Below are 2,454 nucleotides of genomic sequence, written 5' to 3'. Positions count from 1 at the left end.
TCCCTAGGGAAGCTTTATTCCCACACCCCTGCTGATCCTGTGCTGAATTACGAGCACTTGCGGTGCACTATATCTGGACCATGTTCCTCATACTGCTCACGAAGGACCCAGCGGGTCTGGAAGGCACACATTGAGGCCAGAATAGATCCCCCAATCCACACAGAAAGGTGCCTATTGGGCTGGGCTGCCACAACCACATGGGCCTCTGGGCCAAGACAGCGCAGCAGCTCAGCTTTGAAGCGACCTTCAAAGCCAGTAAACAGAGAGGAGCCTCCACACAACAACACATTTTGTTCCATATCTGTCCTCAGCTCCTGGGGAACAGTGGAGAGACTCTGTTCAACCATGCCGGGGAGGCCCAAACGTGAAGGTCCTGAGGTCTCTGGGGGATGGAATAGCAACTCAGGGCACTGAAAGAGCTCCTTTCCCACTGTGATCATCTGGCCATCTGGCAACTTCAGGCACCGTCGGAATTTGTCATCAGGGCGTCCTTGCTCCTTTTGGAAATCTGAGGCCACATAGCAGTATTGGTGCTTGATGTTCTCCATGGTGTCCATGTCTTCCTTCTTTACTGGGAAGCTAGATCTCAAGATTTTTTCTGCCAAGAAGGTAGTCAAGTAGTGGCCAGCCAGGTCCAGGCGCTGGATGCCATTGGGTAAATTGTAGCCTTGGAAGACGGGCACTGTGTAGCTGACCCCGTGGCCCGTGTCTACAACCAGCCCATTAACGCACCCATTGGCATAAACTGACAGCACGGATTGGGATGCCACATATAGAGCAGGAGAGTGCAGAGACTCGAAGGCTACTTCCACAAGCTTCTCCCGGTTACTGGCAGGGTTGAAAGGCGGATCCGTGAACAACAGAGGATGGTCCTGAGTGTCTAATCTGAGGTCATTCTCCAGGATGTGACGCCAGATGAACTCAGCTGCCTCCCAGTCCACCACAATACCATTACGAACTGGATGCATCAAAGTTAACTCTGGACAAGCGTGGGCTGCCTCACCGATAAACATTTCAATTTTGGGCTGCTCCATAGTGGTTTGTTTCTTGGCCTGGCAGCCCACGATGTTAGTCACGATGTAGGCGGGCCGTGCCTGTCCTGCAAAGCCCATCTTACACATTCCAGTACCCATGTCAATGACCACACCACACATCTTTGATGGTCCTTTGTTACCAACCACGCCCCATGGTTCTTGTAGCAGATTCTTGTTTACCGGAGTTGATCGAGGATTCAAATCAAGAGACCTGTGGGGCTCCCAACGTTTCAGACCATTGACATCCATCTTTGCTAGTGGTTTCTGAGAGACTGATAAAGTTGACAGCTTTACTCAGGGATGCAGGAAGAAGAGGCTCAGCCAAGAGCAGGATGGACAGAATTGGAGGCAGGTACACTATATCTATGAGATCACTTTGCCTGCCTTGGCTTCACAATGCTAGGACAGGGTGTGGTCAGAAAAGTTGCACACAGCCTCAAGGTTCACAGTTAAGACCACGAAGTCAAATATAGAGAGGAATGTCTAGGTTCTAACCAGCTCTTGGATTCTACATCTTTTCCCCTGCAATTGGTATCTACCACCCAGCATTGACAGCCATATGCCCACTGATAATAGAAATCAGAAGATGGCAAGCCAACTTGAGTTTCTGATATTTTAGTGGTGTTGGTGGTGCTGATGGTGTTTTGTTGTTGTTGTAGTGGTGGGGTTTTTCATAGTGTGCATTCATGTGTGTTTGCATATTGGGGAGGGAGCATGTATACATGTCTGCCTCTCTCTCTCTCTCTCTCTCTCTCTCTCTCTCTCTCTCTCTCTCTCTCTTTGTGTGTGTGTGTGTGTGTGTGTGTGTGTGTGTGTGTGTGTGTGTGTAGAAATCCAACACTCATTCTTACTGTTCATTGTTTGACATAGGCTCTGTCCTAGTTACATTTTATTGCCATGACAAGGTAACAAGGCACCCTTATAAAGGCAACTATATAAGAAAGAATTTAATCTCAGAGCTCAGGGTTCCAGAGGATATAGGCCATAATCTTCATGTGAGGGAGTATGGAGGCAGGCAGGCAAGCATGGCACTACAGCTGTAGTTGAGAGCTTATATCTGATCCATAGGCACAAGGCAAAGAGAGAACTAACTGAGAATGCTGTGGACTTTTGAAACCTCAAAGCCCTTCCTAAGTACACACCTTCTCCAACACGGCTGCACCTGCTAATCCTTCCAAGACAGTTCACCCTACTGGGAACCAAACACTCAAATATATAAGCCTATGAGGTACCAGCCTCATTGAAACTGGCACAGGGTCTGCACAAACCATAGCTTGCAGAAGCAAGGATTCTTGCAATTCAGTTTGCTTTGGGATCCTCTTAATGTATGATGTGTGCATGCGTGTGTGTGTGTGTGTGTGTGAGTGTGTGTGTGTGTGAGTATGTGTGTGTGTGTGTCCAGTAACATGGTGACCAAGAT

General features: G+C 48.6%; 1 protein-coding gene across 1 annotated transcript; it reads right to left on the bottom strand.

Moving 5' to 3' along the window:
• On the bottom strand, positions 1–1,328 carry LOC114639892 (actin-like protein 9). Its single transcript, XM_028788693.1, has one exon. The coding sequence runs from the start codon at positions 1,281–1,283 to the stop codon at positions 48–50; it is 1,236 nt and encodes a 411-aa protein (XP_028644526.1). The 5' UTR covers positions 1,284–1,328; the 3' UTR covers positions 1–47.
• Between the last annotated feature and the right edge of the window lie 1,126 nt (positions 1,329–2,454).

This window comes from Grammomys surdaster, unplaced genomic scaffold (genome assembly GCF_004785775.1).
Source record: "Grammomys surdaster isolate TR1022 unplaced genomic scaffold, NIH_TR_1.0 125757, whole genome shotgun sequence".
Classification (NCBI taxonomy): Eukaryota; Metazoa; Chordata; class Mammalia; order Rodentia; family Muridae; genus Grammomys; species Grammomys surdaster.
This window is presented reverse-complemented; position numbering and strand designations above follow the sequence as displayed.

What these genes read in the sequence shown, in the direction of transcription:
- LOC114639892 (XM_028788693.1), bottom strand. Translation starts at nt 1,283, where the DNA reads ATGGATGTCAATGGTCTGAAACGTTGGGAGCCCCACAGGTCTCTTGAT.